The sequence below is a fragment of the Mus caroli genome, chromosome 18 (genome assembly GCF_900094665.2).
Source record: "Mus caroli chromosome 18, CAROLI_EIJ_v1.1, whole genome shotgun sequence".
Taxonomy (NCBI): Eukaryota; Metazoa; Chordata; class Mammalia; order Rodentia; family Muridae; genus Mus; species Mus caroli.
Window position 1 is genome coordinate 4449800 of NC_034587.1, and position 21625 is coordinate 4471424.

General features: G+C 39.7%; 1 protein-coding gene across 1 annotated transcript in view; it reads left to right on the forward strand.

Moving 5' to 3' along the window:
• Positions 1 to 3632: 3632 nt before the first annotated feature.
• The window catches only part of Wac (WW domain containing adaptor with coiled-coil), a 55080-nt gene continuing 37087 nt past the window's right edge, over positions 3633 to 21625 (forward strand). Inside the window, exons 1-3 of the mRNA XM_021151109.2 lie at positions 3633 to 4127; positions 4508 to 4544; positions 6082 to 6277. Coding sequence (XP_021006768.1) covers positions 4087 to 4127; positions 4508 to 4544; positions 6082 to 6277 — 274 coding nt within the window. The 5' untranslated portion in view covers positions 3633 to 4086. The remainder of the gene's footprint in view (positions 4128 to 4507; positions 4545 to 6081; positions 6278 to 21625) is intronic.

The window sequence follows — 21625 nt, forward strand, 5'->3', positions numbered from 1 at the left end:
GTTAGAGAGATCCTGTCTGGAAACACAAACACACACACACACAAAATTTAAAAATGGAGAATACTGATGATCTGTAGCAGAGTCCAGGGAACGGTCTGTTTGCGGGGGGGGGGGGGGGGGGGGGGGGGGGTGTGTGTGTGAGAGAGAGAGAGAGAGACAGGGACAGAGGGGGGGGGGGGGGGGGGGGGAGGGGGGGGGAGAATGAATGTGAGAGTCCAGGAAAAAAAAAAAAACAGATCAAGAAGAACAAAAGTATATAGGAAAATCTTCAGAATAGTGCTTTCATCCTGTGAATTTCAACCTTTGTGAACAACCCTTTCACAAGGGTGCCCTAAGATCATCAGAAAACACAGATATTTATGAATCTTAACATAATTATGACAAATTACAGTTTGAAATAGCAACAAAAATAATTTTATGTGAGGGACCCTAAAGGCTTTTTCTAGTCCCACACCCTCCTTACAGTTTAGCCCTCCCACCTGGGGCCAAGGCTAGGCCAAGTTCCATTCTCCACCCAGTCAGAATGTACTGACTGGTTACCTGACCCGCTGGAAAGTCTCAAGTAGAGTTCAAATGCTTGTCATACTTGCTAGCCAATAGATTTAAAGGTCAATATGCTTAGCTAGTAAGTTTGAACTGTAACCTTGCTGATGTAACTTGTGCCCCTAAAAAGTATAAAAAATGCTTGTAATAGCCATTCGGGGTCACCTTCTTAATAATTCACCTTGAGGGATTAACTGAAGGTTGACCCCATGCGCCAGAAAATAAACCTCTTGCTTTCAAATTGATCTGCACCTTGGTGTCTCACTCAGAGGGCATCTCAAAGTATCACTGACTGAGGGTCAGGGTCTTATATATGTTCGGGGGTTACCACAACATGATGAACTGTATCAAAGAGTAGCAGCATTAGGAAAGTTGAGAACCACTACATTAGAGGGAAATGCAAATCAATTCCCGACCCCTTCCACAGATGGTTAATTAGTATGAACACATTTTAAGTTGACTTAAGTGATCCAACGGAGCAGGTAAGGTACATCAGATAATGTGTAAGTGACAAGTTTGGTTTTGCATAGTGCAGTTTACTGGAGTGTTGTGTTCTATTCAGATGTAGAAAGTTGGTAGTTGGGGAACAGTCAGAAATTGTTACTGCTTTCTGATTTCTATTTTTCTGGTGTAAGAAGCAAGATAAAAGCCTTTTCATGGAGTAAGCGTTGGTAGGTTTAGAAGATGTTACACAGCTCATTAAGGAAGCAGGAGAAATGGATTAACAGACCTAGGGATTTGCCCATATGCACTTTTGGAGTCAGGAAAATAACTAACTTCATTCTTATATGGCTGTTGTTTTTCCAGGCAAGTTCAGCTGACCTGTGGAAGGTATACATTGTAGAGAATTAACAGAGTTGTACCATAGGCCACTAAGGAGGAACGGAAGTGAGAGTGTTTTCCAGTGACTTATCTCAGCTAGGCAATGGAGTATTTATTTCTAGTTTACAGGTGGTAGGGACTGAGCTCAGGCTCCCTGGAAGAACAGCTAGTACTCTAGACCACTAAGCCTTATTCATCTCCTGCCACAGGCAACAGATTTTAAAAAATGATTATAGTGCTTGAATTTACTCCCTAGTAAATATGTAACCTTTGTGATTTGTAGTAGTTATTAATAAAGAAATCATAAACACTGATTGGTTTTTGATCAACAATGTTAAGACCTATAAGCTTCTAGTTTTGTTATCACCAACTGGCAAATATGTAAGTTTGTTTGAATATTTTATTTATTTTTGTCTTTTCAAGACAGAGTTTCTCTGTGTAGCCCTGGCTGTCCTGAAACTCACTCTGTAGACTAGGCTGGCCTGGAACTTAGAAATTTGCCTGCCTCTGCCTCCTAAGTGCTGGGATTAAAGGTGTGGGCCACCCACCACTGCCAGGCTGAAGATGTGTTCTTGAAAATAATATAAACATTTACAGGGTACTTGTGGTCAAAAGCACTAATGGTATGCCTGAATAAAACTAATCTAGTCCAGTCTTTTTCTTTAAGACTTAGTAGATCTTTACTATGTCTAAGAACTCTAGACAGTATCAGAACTAGCGCTGGTAGACATTTAAATAACAAAATCACTAAGACAAGCACAAGAACTGAGAAAACCATGGCACTACATATATTGTGTAAGGGACAGTTTACAGTATGAGACATCAATTAATGAGGCACACATTGTTATCAGGTATGTCACTCTCACATCTGTGTACATTGGGTGCATGCTGACGTGGGGGGGACAAATGAATTTTACTGTGTAAGTTTGCAAACACAATATTGAGTATCACTCCTACATCTTGAACATTTCCTCCATTAGCTCAGTCCTGTGTTAGCTCATCACAAGGGAACAAGGAAACAAGGAATAAGAATAATGGTGCCAGTCTTTAGAATTTCTGTGCAAGATGTAATATTTTTTCCCCTCTTCCAACTTAGTGTTCGGAACTGGACCAAAGGACCCTTATAGGAGAGATCTGACTACCCTCATTAAGGGCATTTTAATTTTTTCTTGTGTTTAATCTTTGCTAAAAAAATGTTACAAATGACCTATTCCTCTAGCCCTCCCCTGTCACTTCAGGCACCGACCACCTTTTTTCTTAGTTACTGACAGCTTCTGTGGGCGTTAAGCAGGGTTTTACTAGTTGCCATAATAATCATCTTAACATTTGACAAGTGGATCTGACAAGCCGACACTGTTAGTTTAAAAAAATCTTTTCAGCTATGATTTCAAGGTCTCTTTCCGTATTCAATTTTAGGATTAATGTAACCTTTTGGATACCGAATAGTCTTTTCGATTTTTTTTTTTTTAATCCTTATGTGTTTTACCTCTCTAGCCTGCTTACCTAGCAATTCTTTCTGTTAAACCCATGTTCCGGGGAATAAAAAAAGCAGTCGACTGCCACAAAGAAAAGATTGTCACTGATAAGTTTCCTCCCCGTGTATCGCAAATAATTTATAGCAACCTCACTCACTACACCGCATATTTTCTGTACTCCCGTACTCTGGAAAGAATTTCCTTCCACGAAGAAGAAGAACTAGGAGGGACACAGGAGTCGCCGTGGGAAGGCTCCAGTGCGGCCGGGCACAGGCGCGCGGTTCGCGCTGCTGGGTGACAGCACCAGCCGCGGTTCTGGGTCCTCCCGGCCGGCTGAGTGTGACTTCCGTCGCGGCCCGCCGAGGCTCCGCGACCACCGTCCGGGCCGCCCAATTAGGGGCTTTCCGACCCCCGCACGGAGCCCGAGGGGCGGGGGACACGGCCGCCTCGCGGAGGGCACCCCGCCCCCGCCGCCGTAGCGCCTCTGGGCGCACGCGCAGCTCCCGCCGCTCCGCATTTAGTCCGAGATGGCGTCCCTCGCGCCCCACGGTTCTCTTCCCGAAGGTGGCTCCCACCCCGCGCAGCCCGGAGGCCCCGGGGCTCGCCTCCCGCAGGCTCCGGAGCACGATTACCCCTAAAGTGGAACGGGAGTGGCCGGATTCGCGAGCGAGGAAAGCAGCAACCGGAAGGGCTTGACGGGTCGCGGGGCGAGGAGCCCAGGCCGCGGAGGAAGAGGAGGGCGGGAGCGAGCCGAGGTTTGTCGAAGGCGGCGTTCTCGAGCCTCGCGGGGCGGGGAGGAGGGGGTGTGGCGGAAACTGCCGAGCTTTCCCGAAGGCGGCTGCGTCCGAGTTGCCCGGATGTAGTTGGTGGAGCGGCGGCGGCTGTAGCAGCGGCAGGAGGCGGCGAGAAGGACCCGGCGGCGGCGGAGCAGGAGGAGGGAAGGTGCTGGAGGCGTTCGCTCTCCGCGGGGACCGGAACACGGCCTCTCACCCCCTCCCCCCGGCTCGCGCTGCCGCCCCGTAGTTGGCACCTCTGCCCCAGCCGACCCTACGCGGTGGTGACGGAGGGAGATGGCCCGGGACCGCCGGCGCCAGTAACGGGGAGGTGCCGCGAGCCGCCGAGGGTGCGCTGAGACCTGGTGCCGGGGCTGCCCGCCGTCCGCCCGCCGCCCGCGCGCCCGCCCGCCCGCCTGCCTGCCTCGCGGCCGCTCTCCCCCTCCCCGACACACACACACAGCCGGGCATTGATGGTAATGTATGCGAGGAAACAGCAGAGACTCAGTGATGGGTAAATCGTCTTTTCGTTTCGGGCCGGGCCGCGGCGGAGGGCGGGCGGGCGGACGGGCGGGCGTCCTTATCGGGAGCTGGCCGCGCCGCCATTTTTGTTGTTAACCCTGATCGGGATCGGTCGGAGGAGGCGGCGGGCCGGGCCGGGCCGGGCCGGGCCGGGCGGACGGGCTGGCGCCCTGGGGACCCGGAGGGCTGGACGAGCGGGCTGCGGCTGCGGCCTGAGTCCGAACCCGGGCCTCTGAGCCCGGGGAGCGTCCGCCGCGCGCGGATCCGCGCTGGTACGTTTGTCGCCGGTCCGCGGGGAGGGGCGGCCGGGAGACCCGCTTTCTTCCTTTCCCGCGATGTCTCACAGGACGGTTCTTCTTTACTGTTTTTCAGCTGTCACGACCGGAGAGGGGACTCTCAGCCTTTCCAGGTACCAGCCGATCCTGGGTGGAGGGATTGGAGGGGCTGGAGGGGGAAGGGAGGGACTGCTACTCGAGCGCAGGCTTCAGAAGTCGCTACAGGCCCTTTGGTGCAACAAATCTGAAAGTAGCACCACTGGTCCGCTTAAAATTCAGTATTGGGTTTTATTGGCATTCTGCAAATGCATCTTGAGAGGTCACTAGAGGAAGCTCAGGGGTTTGGTTTTTTTTTGTTTGTTTGCTTGTTTGTTTTTAAGGGGAAAAATACTCGGAAACAGGAAGACCTGGCTTGGCTTGAATGTGAAGGAGTCACTGAAGTGTAGTGATATTTGATTTCAGAGGCCCATTTATTTAATATTCTATCAAGGAGCTGAAAGATAAATGTGAAAGTTTTAAAAGTAGAGGAAAGGCTTGAGAGAAGTAACTTGAGTTACTCTCAGTAACAATACTCTTATCATTTTATTTATTTAGTTCAGATTATGCTATTTCAAAGGAAAGGTTTTGTTTTTGCTTCAGTTAATTTAAACCTTCTGTTACTTAGTAATTCATACTAATAGAAATGATTCTGGGTGACTATTCCACTGAAGGTTTTGCATGTAAAGTTTTAAAGGTTTGCAGAAATGTCTTCAGGATACTGTCTGAAGATAAGAGAAGTAAATACTTTATGCCTCTAATCACCCTTAAAAGAGAAAAGAATAGGAACAGATCTGTGTCTCCCTCAAGGTTCCGTGGTCCAGGCTTGCTTCCAGTTTTACTCCTGTCTAGTCTTCAGAATGCTGGATTACACGTGGGAGCCTGCACGGTTCCAGCCTGACGCTTGTACAGGAGCTTCTGGGATGTCAGAATATTTGCATCTGTCAAACATTATTTCCTTCCCTCCCAGACTGCAACACTATGTTCCTCTTCAGACACCTGCAGTGTAGAACCATTATTTTGAGGGCATTTAGAATTCTTCCTCTTTAGAAACACTGTTCATGTATCAGTTTGTTTTGGCACATCTTGTTACATTTTAAAAACTAATTTATCCCTGAGAGAGCTTATAAATTAGGGATAGTGCTTTATTTGAATCAAAAAAGAGGAAAAACTGTTGTCTTTTTGAAAAATATGGTTATTAAAATATGCTTATTTATAGACATGCTTGGATGCATTAGTTGTAGAGATTAAGTGGATAGTAATCTAAGCTCTCAAAAATTGATTTTAGTTTTGAAGAATTTTTTTTTTTTTCCTGGTGGGTCAGTGTGCCAAAATACTGTTTAAAAAAAAAAGTTTACATGATCAAATAGGTTTTTTTCTTTTTCTTTTTCTTTTCTTTTCTTCTTTTTTCCTTGTGTGTGTGTGTGTGTGTGTGTGTTTTGTGGTTGCATTTGTTATCAGGAGTTGCATAGTAACTGGAGCATTTCCATCTTCTCTGAGTAAGGGAAGTACTGAAAATGGAAATTCTGAATTTTGATGTAAGGGAACCTGACATACCAAAATTTGTCATTTAAATTGGGAATTGAGTTTAAGTTTTCAATTTTTCTCTCTCTTTGGGGGGGTGATGTTTTACAGGCACTTAAGTATTCTTCAAAGAGTCACCCCAGTAGTGGTGATCACAGACATGAAAAGATGCGAGACGCCGCAGATCCTTCACCACCAAACAAAATGTTGCGGAGATCTAATAGTCCTGAAAACAAATACAGTGACAGCACAGGTCACAACAAGGCCAAAAACGTGCACACTCAGAGAGTTAGAGAAAGGGACGGTGGTAAGTAGCTCTTGGGCTAAACTGTCATTTGTATGTCCTGGGAGAGTTAGAGAAAACAGTGCAGTCAGCACGTTACCACGTACTAGTATTATCACTTTGAATCCATTTTGTTTGTTTTTTAATTCAGCAGGCACTGTGGAAAATGGTTTCAGCATGAACACACAGTGTTTGATAGTGCAGTTACAAATACAGGCTTCTAAATGGTGACTAGTGATTGGAGAGTTCCTGAACAGTTTCCCAAGAAAGGAACTTTTAAGGTTTTAGGAATTTTGGTTTTAGTTTGAAATCATTGGTCCTTTAGATTATTTCCTACGGTGTTGAGGTTTTAGTTGTAATCATGAATTATACAGTTAAAGAAGAGGTTTATCAAGAGGTTTAACCACTAAAAGTTATTTTTAAGTTTAGGAAATTAGTTTTTGTTGTAACCATTTAACATTTTATATTCCATTTCTCCCCCACCCCGAGGGTTCTCTTGATGTTTAGATGAAACAGTCAGCCCTTTTTTAATTTTATGCCTTTTGTTTTGAGGCCGGCCTCAGATGACCTATACAGCTGAAGAAGATTAAGTTAGCCTTATTTTTTTACAGTTCTGATATCTTCTTGGCACCTTGTGTCAAACTGTGGTGGGGACTGGGAATAAGTACATTCTCAGGCTGACTTTGCTTAGAGCTTATGAATGTAACATTTACTTATAAAGCTTACATTGCGGGATAAAATAATTTCATTATGATAATTAAGAGCTGTATATTTTTCTTTGACAATAAGACCTCATATTGTTTAAGTAGATAACATTTACTCATACAGTATTGACTGAATACTGAAGAAACTTGCAGTAGAATGCCAGGGCTTACTGCTTTTGTTTATGACTAGTTCTTGATGTCTTTAATTACTTTTTGAAAATACTTTGCATCTATTTTACTCTTTTTTGTTGTTGTTGTTTTTCCTCTTAGGGTAGAATCATACACTGGCCTCTGCATAATTAATTAATTGAGGAATTATTAATGGTTAGAGTATTGCTTTGGGATGGAGTAATTGAAAGGGAGGAAGATAGTTGAATATAAGTATCACTCTGAGATGCTTATGTATATAAACTTAGATGTTTGTAAGGATAGCAGGTAGCTTATTCAAGTGTTAGGAAGTCTTGGGTACTGAAGTGATGATTGTCAGTTTTATGGGTGAATTTTCTGTAGTTTTCCATGCATACTTGGGTAGTACTATTGATCAGTCACTCTTCTGTGTTTACTTTACAAGTTAACTATTGGAAACAAGACTAATTATACTGTTAGTATGCTTTATTTTGAGCCATTTTGGTAATTGATACAATAGGATACGGTACTTTATCTGATAGACTCTCAAGTTGTTTTTGTAACAACTTGACCCAATTTTGCTATCCATTCTGAACTCCAGGAAGAAATCAAGTTTTACACACTTAAGAAAGTGTCTACAAATGATTTATTTCATCTACTTACAGTGAGACAATGAATTCCTTTAGAGTTGAAATAATCTTCACCAAATTCTGTTGCTTAATTCATTCACAACTGTAGGACATATATTATGTGCCAAGTGTTGTGTGATATCCTAGGAAGTCAAGCTCTGACGTGATTCTTTGCCCGGAAGCCTTCCTTAGGTCTAGTAGTTGTTCAGTTGCTTGCCTTCTCTGTATTTTCTTCTTTCTTCACTTTGATTTTCATTCTCCTTCATGAATGAACTTACTCATTGGCTTTTGTTTACTTTTTATTTGTGTTTTTGTTGATTAGTTCTATTTGCAAGCAGTTTGTTAGTAATTTTTCTCCCTAGTCACTTGCTAATTTATACCTATCCTCTGTAATTCACTTCTACCTCTTATCTGACTTCCTGGAACCTAACAGACACCATAACTCTATTCTTTCATAGTCCTTTATGTAGGAATGGAACATACCATGAAATAATCTTTTGTGTTTTTTTTTAAATTAAAAGTTTGCTCTTTTGAGGTCTCACTGGCTGGCTTGGCATTTGATGCAGACCAGGCTGGCTCTAAACCCACAGAGATTCATCTCCTCATAAAATCAGTCTTTAGTTCAGAGTCCATCTTTGAAGTTGATGATACATGTGCATGCAGCGTATACTTTTCTTTCTTTCTTTCTTTGAGTTAAGGGCTTTATGTGATTACCTTAACTGCCTCAGCCTTCTCCAGAGTTCTGGGATTTGAGGAGTGATCCATAGTTTCTGGGTCTGTTTTTGTTGTCATTGTATTCAAAAACAAGAGAAAAAAAGTCTTTGAGGGAAAAAAAAGTCTTTGAGAGAATCCTTAAGAGTTATAAATAATTAAGAAAAAAAACCTTAATGGTACAAATAACTTAGGTTGTATTATCTTAGTAGGGATTCTATGAAACTTCACAGAACTTCAGTTTTAGAATATTAATTCCTGTCTTCCATGAGTGAAAAAGTATATTCAGAGTCCTTGGTTAGATGAAATATATATATATATATATATGTATGTATGGACGTACATATATGTGTGTGAACTTAGTAAAATTACACAATTACATATTTTATCACTTAAAGTTGGAAATTGTTTTTAGTAGAAAGGAAAACTGCATGTTTAGTGACTAAGTACTGTTTCTAAGGTTTTGAAGTTTCTAGCTTTATGTTCTTTATATCCCATCAGTTCTAGAAATGTTCTCATTTGTACTATATTCATTGTGTATGTTGAGCATGCCTCGTCAGAAAATCTGAAATTCTGTCAAAATGTTGGAAAGCTTTTTGGATGATGATACATGCTCAGCTGGTAAAGTCTAAAGAGACTCCCCAAACCTAAAAAGGTACTGAACATTTTGGGTAATATATAATATGTTGAAGAATTAAATCACTACTGATCACTGAAAATTTAAGTTTTCAAGATGTAGTTTAATAATGCCTGCATCTTTTTATAAAATAAACCTATTCAGTGTGGTCCTGTGTTCATTAGGAGGGTACATTTTAGACAGGGTTTTCCATCATTAATAGAAAGCTCTGAGTTGTACTTGGCTTCATTTTGACATTGGAAAGTAGCAAAAATAGTTTCTCTATTTTCACAATTCTACATAAAAGGAAAAAAACAGAAAATAAAACAGGTGTGCCTTAAAATTGTCTCTTTCTACTGGTGAGTTCTATACTCAGAAGTGAGACAAACTACAAATTCATTTGGTAGTGTTTAATTTGGGATGGGTTAGTTTAAAACTTGGCTTTTATCATCTTAGTAACTTCGAAAAGCTTTTCTTAGTGGTTAGTTTTTATCTAAATCTAAATGATTTTAATATCAAAGGTAGAAACTGGACATTATAGTACACTATACATGTATAGCTCTAGGCCAGGTTGTTACATGCTAGTGTTTTCTACTTGCCAAAAGTTTCTCTAGGAAGAAATTAGAGTTCCCCATCTGGGAATAAAGCTTGTTTATTTTTCTTTTGCAAAATAAGTTGTTACTTTGGTACAGAATTTAATGTGCTCATATATGGATTTTAGAAATTTGATGAGTAAGTTTGGTCTAAAAACTTTTTCTTTAAAAAGTCATCTTACTGTGTAGTATAGACAGAAATACAGTCATTAAATCTTTTTAGGCGAGTTTACAAAAACTCCAAATATTTTGTGATCAACGGAGTAATGTTGAAAGATAAGCAGTCTGATTTTTGGTTTTTTGTTTTGTTTTTAGTGACACAGGTTTCAGTGTACTACCCTTATCTAGTCTTGATGATCCTGCATCAGCATTCCTATATATTTTTAAAAAAAAATTTACATTCACGTATTTGTATGTAGGGAACATGTAAGTTCAGAAATGCATTCTCTCCTATCATGTGGAGCTTGGGGTTTGGACTCAGGCCGGGCTTGGCACCAAGCACCCCTACCCTACCCTCTGAGCCTTCTAACCAGCTAGCTTCTCCCTATTGTTTTTATTTTTTGATCATTTTGAAAAGTTGGCCCATGCTGGCCTTGAATTCCTGATTCTCCTGCTTATACCAGGAGTGCTGGAGCGTACCAGCAATCTACAGTCTCAGTGTCTTAATGTTTCAACTCTGGTACTTTCTCCTTAATTTGAGAAAACTCCCAACTGTGCACAGTCTAAGCATGTGTGATTTTAAATCTTGATTAAAAAATTTATAACAAGTTATTTCTCTGATAGCTTTTTGCCATGCTATTATTTTTCCCTTCTGCTTGCTTTACTTTTGAGAGAAATTGCTATATATTTTGTTTTTGGTTTTTTTTTTTTGGTTTTGCATTTCTTTTTTATAATATAAACATTTGAATGGTCCACTTTCACTGTTTAAGACAATCTCTTACTCAAACTAATTTCTGCTTAGCTGGATAACAAAAATAATTGGTATTAACATACCAATGACTTTGGCTTTTTTTTTTTTTTTTTCTCGAGACAGGGTTTCTCTGTGTAGCCCTGGCTGTCCTGGAACTCACTCTGTAGACCAGGCTGGCCTCGAACTCAGAAATCCGCCTGCCTCTGCCTCCGACTTTGGCTTTATATTACAGGAAAGTTAGGATTGTTGTTATTTGCTGAGTAACTTTTCGTATGTGTGTATGCAGTGTGGTTTTGCAGTAATGTCAGTTAACTAATGTTAAAGAGAAGATGACATTGAGCTGGCACCTTTGAGACACTGTAACAAGTGGTAAGACACTAATCTCTATCATTCCAGAGCCTGGTATTTCAAGTTTATATGTCCACTCTCTTTTAAGGGCTTCTGTGATACCTTCAAGTTGCAAAGTCCCTTTGCATTTGATCAAATAGCCTCTGAAATTAGTTCATAGTGTGTTCTGGTCTGCTGCTGAAATTAGTCAAAACCTTTAGTTAGGGTTTTACTGCTGTGAACAGACACCTAGACCAAGGCAAGTCTTATAAAAAAAAACAGCATTTAATTGGGGCTGGCTTACAGGCTTAGATTTCAGTCCATTATCATCAAGGTGGGAGCATGGCAGTGTCGAGGCAGGCATGGTGCAGGCAGAGTTGAGAGTTCTACCTCTTCATCCAAAGGCTGCTAGTGGAAGCAGTCAAAACCTTTAGGCTGAGCTGTTGAGAGTGGAAAGCTAGTCTTTCCTGTACGTAACTTTCTTTCTGCCTTCAGGTGGAGCTCTTCCTACTACCTAGAAGGGGTGGTTTTGTGTTCACTGGCACTTCTGTGGCGATTCCCTAAGAGCCCATGAGGGGTGTTCTTTCCTTTTTGTTGCATAGTTACTTCCCATACAAGAAGTAGAATTTATCTAGTTAAAAGTGCTGTTAATCTCATGCCACTCTGAGGTTTAAGAGGTTTTCAGTGACTTGAAATTCTTAGGCCTGTTCTTACTGTTCTGAATGAGTTATTCAGTTTTTGCTTATTTGTTTTGTTTTTTGGTTTTTCGAGACAGGGTTTCTCTGTAAAGCCTCGGCTGTCCTGACCAGGCTGGCCTCGAACTCAGAAATCCGCCTGTCTCTGCCTCCCAAGTGCTGGGATCAAAGGCGTGCCCTACCACGCCCGGCTGCTTGTTTGTTTTTAAGACAGGGTCTTGTATGCCCAGGCTGGCCTCTGACTCATGGCAGTTTGCCTGCCAGCTTTTATGCTAGGGTTATATTCCATGCATTCCTGTGAATACTTAAAAGTTAGTGTCAGTTTCAAAAAGAGCTAGGTTTACTGGTTCTTTTAGAGTTAGAAAAGAGTGGTGGATAGTTGAGTAAAGAGAGCTATAAAACAGGCTGTAGAGACTGCTAGCATTTGTTCACATCCATTGTGCCATTTGCAAATTTGGGTGAGGGGATTGATAAATAAAAACTTCAGTGAATGGAGAAATGGTAACCAAATTTGGCTGCTTGTCAGGATTGCAAGAAGAGCTTGCTACCGTTTATTTTATAATATTTGAATTATTCTGAGTCATAGGAGTTAGGAGATGGAACCTAGAAAATTGAGTTTTACATAAAACTAGTTTAGCCGATTTGTAATGTGCAGTTCTAGGGTTTCCGACTCTTGAGCACATGAGGACTCAGCACATTAGAGTGATTATTTGCTAGACTATGTATTCTGCATGGTTTACATCTCAAGGACGTCTCTGTCACCTTCCTATACAAATGAATGCTATTAAAATTTGTATGCTTCTTAAATAACCAACTTAATGTCTAGTGGCAAGGGTATCTAGTTAATGTCTGGCACTAGAGAGATCTCTAACTGGTATTAGCAAGTGCATAGGTCAGTTGATATACTGAGTTCAGGTAATTGTAGCCACTGTTATTTTAGATAAAATTATTTTAAGCACTAGGACAGTTCAGTAGTAAATTTGAGTTCTTGCATGTTTGAAAAACAAGCATACAGGTTAGCATATTTACGCTGAGTTAGGTGCCAGCAATTAGTTCATATAGTTTATTTATGTGTATTTGTAAGACATTGAAATGAGGTCAAAGCACTTTGTAACACAAGCCCAACAACAAGATTGATCCTAGGAACCCATGGTAGAAAGCCAAATCCTGAAAGTTGTTCATTGAGTGGTATGCTTAAGGTCTAGCATGAACCTGAACTAACTTATCACACACACACTCACACACCCAAAAGCTTTCAAAGTCTTAGCACTTAAAGAATACTTAGGATATGTATGCTTGATAAATGAATAGGTCTAGATTTATAAAATTTTTGAATTCTTGAGTTTGTATGGTGTAACAGCACTTTGTGAAAAGTTATAAACCTATTTCAATCTCATAGAATTCATCTATTCTGTAATGATAAAATATTTGCCAAGTATGATCTTAGAATATTTTGCCTAGTATGAGGGAAGGGTGCATAAAATACTTTTTGCATTCAGTATTTGATTTGTAAGAATAAATTTGAATCTTTATCAATACCAAAGAAGGCTGTGCCTGTTGGAGACAGTTGAATTGTAAACATGCTTGAGGGTTGTTGAGTAATAAAAAATGTTCATATTTTGGCATAATAATATTTTGACATCTTTTTGTCTCGGTTTGATAGTTGGAGATTTTCTTTATGTATCCTTGGCTGTTCTCACAGTTGCATTGTACTGGCTGGTCTTGAACTCACAGATCTTTCTGCCTCTGCCTTCCAAGTTCTGGGAATAAAAGCTTATACCACCAGGCCTGGCTATGTATTTAGTTTCTTTTGAGACAAAGTCTCAATATGTATCCTTGCCTGGCTTGAAACTTGCTCTGTAGAACAGGCTGACTAAAAAACGCAAAGATCCCCTTGTCTCTGCCTCTAAGTGCTGAGATTAAAGGTGTATGCCACCACATATGGCAAAGAACTTTTTTATATGACCATTATATGTTGTGCTTTGAAAACATAGAATTAACATATATGGGCTAAAAAGAAAATGGTCCTGATTTAAGTTATTTTGAGACTAGATTGACTTTGTCTTGATTCCCCTTTCTTCTGTATATAAGCTTATTATTGGAACATGTAAAATATGAAAGTGTTGCTGCTTTGTTAATATTATATAGGCTTTGATTCAGAGTCCAAGGCTATCTTATTTGTATCTGTGTGATTTCATTCAGTTTGCTTTTTTTCTTTTGGCCCATGGCTACATTAATTAGTCTGTCTTTTTTGTCCATGTGTACATGAATTCTAAATGGTCATTATTTAGCTCTCTTTTTCTTAAGCTTTACTGGCACTTGCAATTAACGCTTCTTTGCACATCATAGATTTTCCATTATCCTAGATACGTTTTATGTTTTATTATACTAGGAACGTTTTGTGTTGGGAGTGAAACCCAGGCAGGGACTCATGCTAGGCAGTTGCTCTACCACTGAGTTTTACACCCTTCCTTAGAAATTATTGTTTGATGTTTGAAAATATTTTTTCATTGCTATGATTTCAGTAAATAGATCAAGCTCTTTGCTTAATATCTTTTGTATTTGTAGTTGATTTGTAGGTTTCCTCACAGTGGAATAATAGACTTCTTTTCTCAGTTAAGGCATATTTTGTTTATGTCTTCTGTCTTTGAGAATATGTAGAGCATAAAACTCATGCTCTTTTTTCTGGATAGTAATGAGACTGCATATAAGGAAGGTCTTGTCATCAAGCTTTAAGACATGATTTGTTTAAGTTACATTAGTCTCGGTTTAAATGTTTAATGCGTTGGTATCCTGTGCTTGTTTGCTAGATGTAGCTTTATCCTGGAATTCATCTCTGTAGGCTAGGCTGCTCTTAGAACCCAAGTGCTGGCTTTACAGCTGTGTGCCCAGTAAAATACTTATCATCACGTTATTTTCTCTCCTACTCTTCAGCTAAATTGTTATAGATGGGTAAAATCAGCTATTAAATGCAAATGATCATTGTGGTGGATGTCTCTCCTTCAGTTGGAAGTGAGGATTCTGGAGTTTAAATGCAGGATACATATTAGTCCTTTGTAAGAATCTAGATATCATGTGTACTTAGGTTAAATGAAGCTATTACTACTTTCCTCCAACAGTAGCAACAGACAAATACAAATTAAGGAATAGAGTTTTCCTACAGTCCTAGACTGTTCTTTTAGGACACCGAGAACAAGATGTGTTCCTTGTAGGGAAACTCAATGCCTTGTTGACCTACTAGCCAGCTTGGCTTTTAGGATCAGCTTGTTGTTTGCTGTGAGTGAATGTAGGGGCCCTGGGTTAACAATGATGTAAGCAAGAGACTGGATGTTGCTAGAGTCTAGAAGTGTCCTCAACAGTCTTGTCAGGCTATGACGTCAGTCCCATTGCTTGCTCTGCTTTTGCCTTTTCCAAATGTTCCTTTTCAGTCATCCTTCCCTTTGTTACTAATTCAGCTTAGTAAAGCTGCATATATAGTCCTATTTTGTGCTTTTATGTACTATTGCCTCTTTATCTTTATATCCTAAATGTCAGGTTGCAACTCCTGTTCGACTTGGCTAAGAAAAGAGTATTATTTAGTTGTTTCTCCTTTGCATATATGTGTGTCTGTTTACCACTTGCATAACTGATGGTACAAAAGAGGAGGCCAGATGAGAATGTCTGATTCTCTGCAACTGGATTTAAAGATGGTTGTGAGCTGCTGAGTAGGTTCTGGAGCCAAACCCAGATAGATCCCCTAGAAAAATATCCAATACTCCTCCTAACTGCTAAGCCATTGCTCCAGAGCATTGGCTTTTGTTGTTGTTCCCATTGTAGGAAACCTGCTTTGATCTTGACACTGCTTTATATTATGGCTATTTTTTGTTTGTTTGTTTGTTTAGTATTTTGAGACAGGCTCTCAGATTGACCAGGTGGACCTTAAACTCACTGTGTACCAAACTTCTCATCCTTCTTCCACATCAAAGTACTGGGATTTTAAGTGTCCAACACTACCAGAACTGTTAAAAGTTTTGCTGATAAACTGAATGCAGAGCTTTGTGTATGCTAGGCAAATACTCCCAAGTAGCTGAGCTACATCCCCAATCTGTATTATATAGTGCCTTTATAGTGAAGTTAATATACTGCACTATAGGCTTCTGGTAGTCAGAGATGGTTATTGTATATTACCTATCACTAAAAATGATGACAGATTGAGAATGCTTTTCATTCTTTAGAACAACTATTCTTATTTAAATTAGTGATTTATTGTGTGTGTATTTTATTCCTAAAGTGACTAATAGTAACTGAAAGACCCTTTGAACCAGGAAAAATGAGAATGCCAGTACTACATGGTTAAACTTCATCCTTTAATATTTTTTTTTTCAATAAATTGACTTGTAAATTCATTCAAAGCATAAAAGCTGTTCTTGTTCAGCAGTGGCTCAATGTTTAAAAAGTTTTGCAGAAAGCCCGGCGGTGGTGGCGCACGCCTTTAATCCCAGCACTTGGGAGGCTGAGGAAGGCGGATTTCTGAGTTGTAGGCCAGCCTGGTCTACAAAGTGAGTTCCAGGACAGCCAGGGCTTTACAGAGAAACCCTGTCTCCAAAAACAAAAACAAACAAACAAAGAGTGATAATTTTTCTCTATCTCAAGTAAATTTGACAGAAAATACGATTTATTTTACAGCATAGTAGCTGAACAGTTGTCAATTCATTCTGTTCCTCTAAGCTAATCTGGATACTTTCCAGCCAAAATCCTTGAGATACTTGCATTTTAGTACTGGTCTGACACACTCTGCTCCAAGTACCTCCTCAACATTCTGGCATGTCCTCTCCTCTCCCTTTCCCCTGACTGGATCTGAAGTTCAGCCCTATTTTCTCTTCAGCCATTCTTGAACAACATTTAATGACAAATCAGAGAACAAATCGGGACAGTGTTTACGTAACATTCAGGCAGGAGATACTTAGAATAAGCATTAGAGTGCCTTGTACAGATTTCAGCCAGGTATGGGGGTAGCAAATCAGCATTTGAATAACACAAGGATACATCTCAATGTAGTATACTATAACATCATGCCTATGATATCATTTCTGGCAAATGCTGTTTTATTCTAAACAGCTTCTGGCTGTTACATTGTTTCTGCCCCTTTCAAGTCCATCCCAGTATCTTGGTGGCAGTGGTTTGTAATTAAGATAAACCATATAGATGTGACTACTTCACAGTCTCTTTATTATTTATGGTTGTGGGTTTCTGATGAGGGTTCAGAAGTGCTGGCAGTTAAATATACTCTGTGTAGTTAGCTAAGCAATAATAGGTTGTTGGTGGCAGGACATGCTTTAGCCAGCTACTTTTCTTTTCTTCTTCTCTCTTCTATGGCTATGGGTGCCAAGTTAACAGTGTCAAGTGTGAGTTCTGTTCTGCATTAATCCATTTTTTAAAAGCAGTAACTTGGTTACTCCCATAATATTTGTGCCACTATTACAACAGTGGACATACTGCTTCAGGTTGTATTCTACAATGACTGTTAGCCAGTTTGTACTACTTTGGTTTCTCCATGTCCTATGACTCAAGTATGTGGTGTCTTCAACAATAGGGGATCTTAGCAATGATGTTTGGAGGGCAAGAAGGGGTGTTGTTTATGGATCCCACTGACCAACAACTCAAAAAAAAGGTAACTTATACCTGTCACCAGACTTTTATTTTGATAAGCTGTGGTTGGGGCCGTGAGAAACAATGTCTACAATTATACCCCTTCCCCCCAAATAAAACAACTAGCTAGCAAGTGAGAGAGAACAATATGCAGTATGGGTTTTTTCTAGTTCTGGATTACCTCTCAGAATGATAATTTCCAATCCACACATTTGTGTGGAAATTCCATGATGTTTTTTCTTTTCTAGGTGATCAAGTTGTATATGTAAACATGATACTGTATTTATAAAATATTTATGTATTAAGCTTATGTAAATATTTTAGGAAGCTTCTGTGGTTTTCCATATGGTTCCCCTTTTATTCTGTACATCTTTACATCATATCCCCCCTCAAACTTACCATGAACCCTTATTAGTTTCCTGGTTTTGAGTACTTCAGCTTAAACATACAAGGATAGGTAGCATCTGTATGTGAGAGTACATGCATTTTTTGTCTTTCTCAAACTGAGTTACCATCCTCAGAATGACTACCTTTCCAGTACCACCCATTTACTTGGAAATTTCATTCTTCTAGGTGAATAATACTTCATAGTGTATATAAAGCATATTTTTATTGTTCATTAGGTGGATATCTAGGTGGCTTCCATTTCCTGGCTATTGTGAATAGAGCAGCAGTGTACACAAATGAGCAGATAGCTGTATAGTAGTATATAGGGTTTTGGGGACACAGTACTAGTATAACTATATGCACAAGAATAGTAAACTGGATCATAGGCTAAATGTATCTCTAGATTCTTATGTCAGACGTATAGCTGTGGAAGTCTTTGGCACTCTCCAATTCTGTAAGCTGCCTTTTTAGTCAAGTGACAGTATCTTTTGTTTATGGGATCCCATTTGTCAGTTGTTGGTTTTAATATCTGTACTACTGATGATAGTCCTTTCTTGTGATGATAAAATGAAGCACATTCCACATTTTCTCTTGAGATTCAGGGTATCAGAAATAAATGTTAGAGATTTTAAAGTTGAGTTTTGTGTAGTAGTCCTGTATCTTTGTGTTAGAGACTTTAGCTTTTCATTTAGTATCATTGATGTTGGGGTCAGTGGAAGAGGACGAGTTTATGGGGTTCTCTTTCAGTTTTGGAAGACTCATTAGTTGATCTTTGGGTCTGTAATGTACATAATTCTGAGCATCACAGTTGGGAATGAACAGTGAAGAAGAAAATGCTGAAGGGCTGAGGATCTAGATCAGTGCAAGAATGCTTGTGTGATATTCTGTCCAGTATTGAGGATAGGGAAGTTAACTCATAGCCAGAAATCTTCGAGTGCTGACTGGATTCTGACATTGTGAAAAGGGTCCCTTTTCAGCTTGGCAGTGTGTGTAGAGGTAAAGAATTAAGTAGAAAGAATACTAGGCAGGTCTTAATTAAAATTTGGAGATTAAACATTTGATAGATTTTTAGCATTTTAACTGAACACATAGCCTCTTGGTTACTATTTAGCAAACTACAGAATCAGATTGAAATCTATAAATGCAAAAACTCCCTTGTAAATAAGTAAATCAGGAGAAAGGAGATTTTTGCTTGAATTTCTGCCTTACAGGGGTTTCCTGTATATCCCACAAGCATGTGCTAACTAAAACTTACAGCTAGGAGTGTAGTGTGCTTTTTTGGTTATACTTTTGTTTTACTTGGTGTGGAGATGTTCATATAGTATTTTTAGTAGGTAATGTAGAGAACAGCAGACACCAAAACAGATACCTTTGTTATTTTCAAATTTAAATTGAAGAATGCTTAAAGTTTCAAGAATATTGTAGACAGAACTCAGTTTTAGTTTTTCCTATAAGTGCCAAGTAAACTTTAAAAAGACTGAAAATACTTTGATTTGGGATATACTTCTTTAATCCCAACACTGAAGAGGCAGGGATAGGTGAGTAACATTACTTTAGTTCTATCAGTATGGCTTCTAGTTTGTCTTAAGTTGTCTGCCAAGTTCACTATTCATTTTCAAGAACAGAGGTTTCTCAGACCCACCCCCAGAAGCTAGAACCAGCTGTTTCTCCTGGACATAACATCCATAGGATTCTATTCTGCCACAGTGATTGTTTTTTAAATTTGCAATTTTTAAAATATTAAAATGTAATTGAACCACTATCTCTGTAATGTCTCAACCTCCAAACTTCCAATATTGATATTGAGACTTTTAATATTTATGAAATAAGCTTAGACCTTACAGCTTAGCTTTATTCCCAGTATATAACTTGATAATAATCCTGTTGGTACTAGGCCCTGTTTGCCATGTGGTCCATTACTTCTCATTCTATCCCTGAACATCCAACTTCCTCTGAGCCTGATTCTTTCCCAGAGTTCCAACTGCCTGGAAGTTCTGCTTTTCTTCTCCTGCCCTGCTATAGGCTATCAGCTCTTTATTAAAACCAATCACAAAGTGATGAAGAAAAATAACATTACCAAGGTCAGCCCTGTACTCAACTCTCACAGTTCAGAAATCAACATTTGAATAATACAAAGAACCTTTACATGGTGCACAAAATGATTATCCCAACAAATAATTTCACCCTCTTATTCCTCTTAACTATTCATTGCTCACTCCTGACTCATTTGTGTTAATAATTACGGTTATATTTATATGTGTGTCTGTCTATATATACATATATACATGCATACATAAATATATAAATAGAACCTGCTGAATCCATTTGGTGTTGCTTATTTGTATGTTTTCAGGGCTTAGATTTAGGGGCTCATCCTTGGGGAAGACTTAAATCTCGCTCACTCAGCACAGAGCACTAACTCTAGGGGTGGGACCCATGAGATTTTAGCATGTCTGTTGATGTCATCATTTAGGTCTTGTTAGGCAGTCATGTTTTGAGACATGGATGCAGCTTCCCTGTCATTTCTAGGAAGCAGTCTCAGCAGTATAGACTTTCTGGTCATCTGTTCCTAAAATCTTTTCTTCCCCATCTATGGATGTTCCTTGAGCCTCAGGTTTTGTAGACCATATTGTAGGTTCATACCATTTTCAGTTGAGTACCCCTTCATCAGTTGTCCTCTGTCTTTTTATCATTTGAGGCTTTTTGTAATGATCTTTACCTCCTACCCCCTTCAAAGAGAGGCTTTGATGAAGGATGAGAGCTACATTTCTTTTCTTTCTTTCTTTTTTTTTTTTAAGATTTATTTATTTTATGTATATGAGTGCACTGTCGCTGTACAGATGGTTGTGAGCCATCATGTGGTTGCTGGGAATTGAACTCGGAACCTCTGCTAGCTCCGGCCCCGCTAGTTCAGGCCCAAAGCTTTATTTATTATTATATGTAAGTACACTGTCACTGTCTTCAGACATATCAGAAGAGGGCATCAGCTCACATTACAGATGGTTGTGAGCCACCATGTGGCTGCTGGCATTTGAACTCAGAACCTTCAGAAGAGCAGGCAGTACTCTTAACTGCTGAAGCATCTCTCCAGCCCATTTTTTGTTACCACAGATTCTTGCACATTCATGTTCTAATTGTTTGGAAATGGAATCATCTTCAATGTACATCAACTGATGAATGGTGATAAATAAGTCCTTCATAAGCATAAGGGGATTTTATTCAGTCACAAAGTGAAGTTTCATAGAAAATGGATAAGTGTGGAAATAATAAATGAAGTAACCCTGACGCAGGAAGTAAAATGCTGCATGTTCTTTATGTATACATCCTAGGTTTTTGTATTTTTCCCATTTACCTGGAATTCTAATAGATTTTTTTTGGGGGGGTGGTGGTTAGCATCTCCTTGTTGGTTCCTATTTGCATGATCACAAACTTGGACCACAATGCCAATCTTCTTTTTAAATGGATTCTGTCCTCATGCTTGCACAACAAGTGCTTGATTGACCGAGCTATCTCTTCAGTTCCTAGTTGTTGATATCTAGTCTGGGTGGACCAAATGCTGTAACAACACTCTTCTGATCCCCTTTGCACATTGCTTTATACTTTTTAGGCTTTAATTTACAAGCTACTTTCTCTAACCAGCCAAACTGAGCCTAGAATAATGCAGTTGTGGCATATACATTGGGGTGTGTGTGTGTGTGTGTGTGTTCTACCACACATACTGTATTGTAATGTCTAAAATTAGCTGCTTGTTTTCCTGTCCCATTCATGCTAATTGTTAAATGATGAAAGGTGCCTCCTATAACAGGCTGGTAATACTGTCTTGTTTTCTCTTTTGTGCCTTCTTTAGCCACATGTGGCCAGCAGATTGCTATTATTCCTGTGTAAAAAGCCCTCTTCATTGTCTTCATGGTTAACTCCAAGACTTAAGCTTGTTTGGTCCTCCCATATTACATTCTTTTTTTTTTTTGGTTTTTCGAGACAGGGTTTCTCTGTGTAGCCCTGGCTGTCCTGGCACTCACTTTGTAGACCAGGCTGGCCTCGAACTC